Source organism: Propithecus coquereli, unplaced genomic scaffold, assembly GCF_000956105.1.
Source record: "Propithecus coquereli isolate 6110/MARCELLA unplaced genomic scaffold, Pcoq_1.0 Scaffold569, whole genome shotgun sequence".
NCBI lineage: Eukaryota > Metazoa > Chordata > Mammalia > Primates > Indriidae > Propithecus > Propithecus coquereli.
In genome coordinates, this window is record NW_012151607.1 from 587,750 (window position 1) to 589,114 (window position 1,365).

A 1,365-nucleotide genomic window follows, 5' to 3' on the forward strand; every position below is an offset into this window, starting at 1 on the left:
ATATAATGTTGCCAGTTTCACCAACTGGATGAATTCGACAAGCTCTGTCAGATTTATAAAACCAAGTCCTTATAAACTGAATCCTTATGCTCATGAATGTTTATGTCTATACCTATGCAAGCAAAAGGTATGCGAATGTGTTAGTTGCCATTGCGTGTCCAACCTGATAGCTCTTGGCACTATATATTTGATAATATTTTTGAACAAGGCATACCCTTGCTTTATAAGTTTTCAAAAGTAAAGCAAAGAAAGGAAAATGGGTGAAAAAAATCATTTTACTTGTGAGCATAACCTTTGAAGCAACAGTAATAATCTTTGGGCCTATCACTAGGGGGCAGCAAAGTTCAGGACATTGGACTGTGCAGCTGAAACTCTGGATGATTCCTGGAGGGGAGAGTGGATTGTGTGTGTGTGTGTGTGTGTGTGTGTGTGTGTGTGTGTGTGTGTGAGCCAGACAGGAGCTGTGGGAGAGTGTGGTGACAGCTCTGCCTGAACAAATCAGAGGCAGTCTTCCTTACCTTTCCTTACCTTCCTCTAAGTAAGGAATGCACTTTGCCTGAGCCAGGCCCAAATACCAGAGGGCAGACAATACACTGAGATGAAAAGATTCCTGCTGGAGTGGGATTTCCTTGAAGATGAGGATCCCATCTTTTGAACCTTGGTACACTTGGGTGCATGTGGACACTTGATAAATATTTGTTAGATAGAAGAAAAGATAGGAAGGAGCAGAATTCATCATATTTGACAAAATTCTGGGAAAACAAGGAAGCAGCTCCTTTTGAAAAAGGTACACCCGCCAGAAGACTTTGTGTGCAAATCCAGGGCGGGATCTTGGCTTAGCTGAGATTTGCCCATGCTGGAAATATGTTAATACCTGACCCATTTGGAGTCTAAATACTTAGTGTAGGATAGTGAAATGAAGCACGTCTTGTAAGTGTAGTTTAGCCCAGTACCTGGAAAACGGTAAATGCTCAGTGAACATTGAGTGTTATTACTATTACTGGCACCTGTGGTGTCGTTCACTCTCAGTTAAAGTGTGTTGTACAGCTCCTGGTAAAGATTCGTGTAAGGATGGTCTGTGAGAAGGAACATGGCTGACTGAGTACTTCTAGGGTTGCCACTGTGAGCCTCTGACATCTGCCTTTGTTAATTAGCATCAAGGGTGTAGTGCTGAGAAAACCTGTTCTCTAAAACCTTTGCTGTTTGAAGTCAAATCAGTAAGATGGAACGCCCCACTACTGCTGCAAGATCTCAGCCATCTGGGTCATTTGGACATGGAGAAGTGGTCTCAGTTTGCAACCCAAGTGCAGAGCTCCAGATCTGGGAGTTTTGGACACAGCATTGCACATTTATCTTCCCTGTTTG

At 42.9% G+C, this 1,365-nt stretch overlaps 1 protein-coding gene across 1 annotated transcript in view; it reads left to right on the top strand.

Moving 5' to 3' along the window:
* Positions 1-1,365, top strand: part of FASTKD3 (FAST kinase domains 3) — a 12,976-nt gene that overhangs the window by 10,801 nt on the left and 810 nt on the right. The window contains exon 5 of the mRNA XM_012658015.1: positions 16-127. Coding sequence (XP_012513469.1) covers positions 16-127 — 112 coding nt within the window. The remainder of the gene's footprint in view (positions 1-15; positions 128-1,365) is intronic.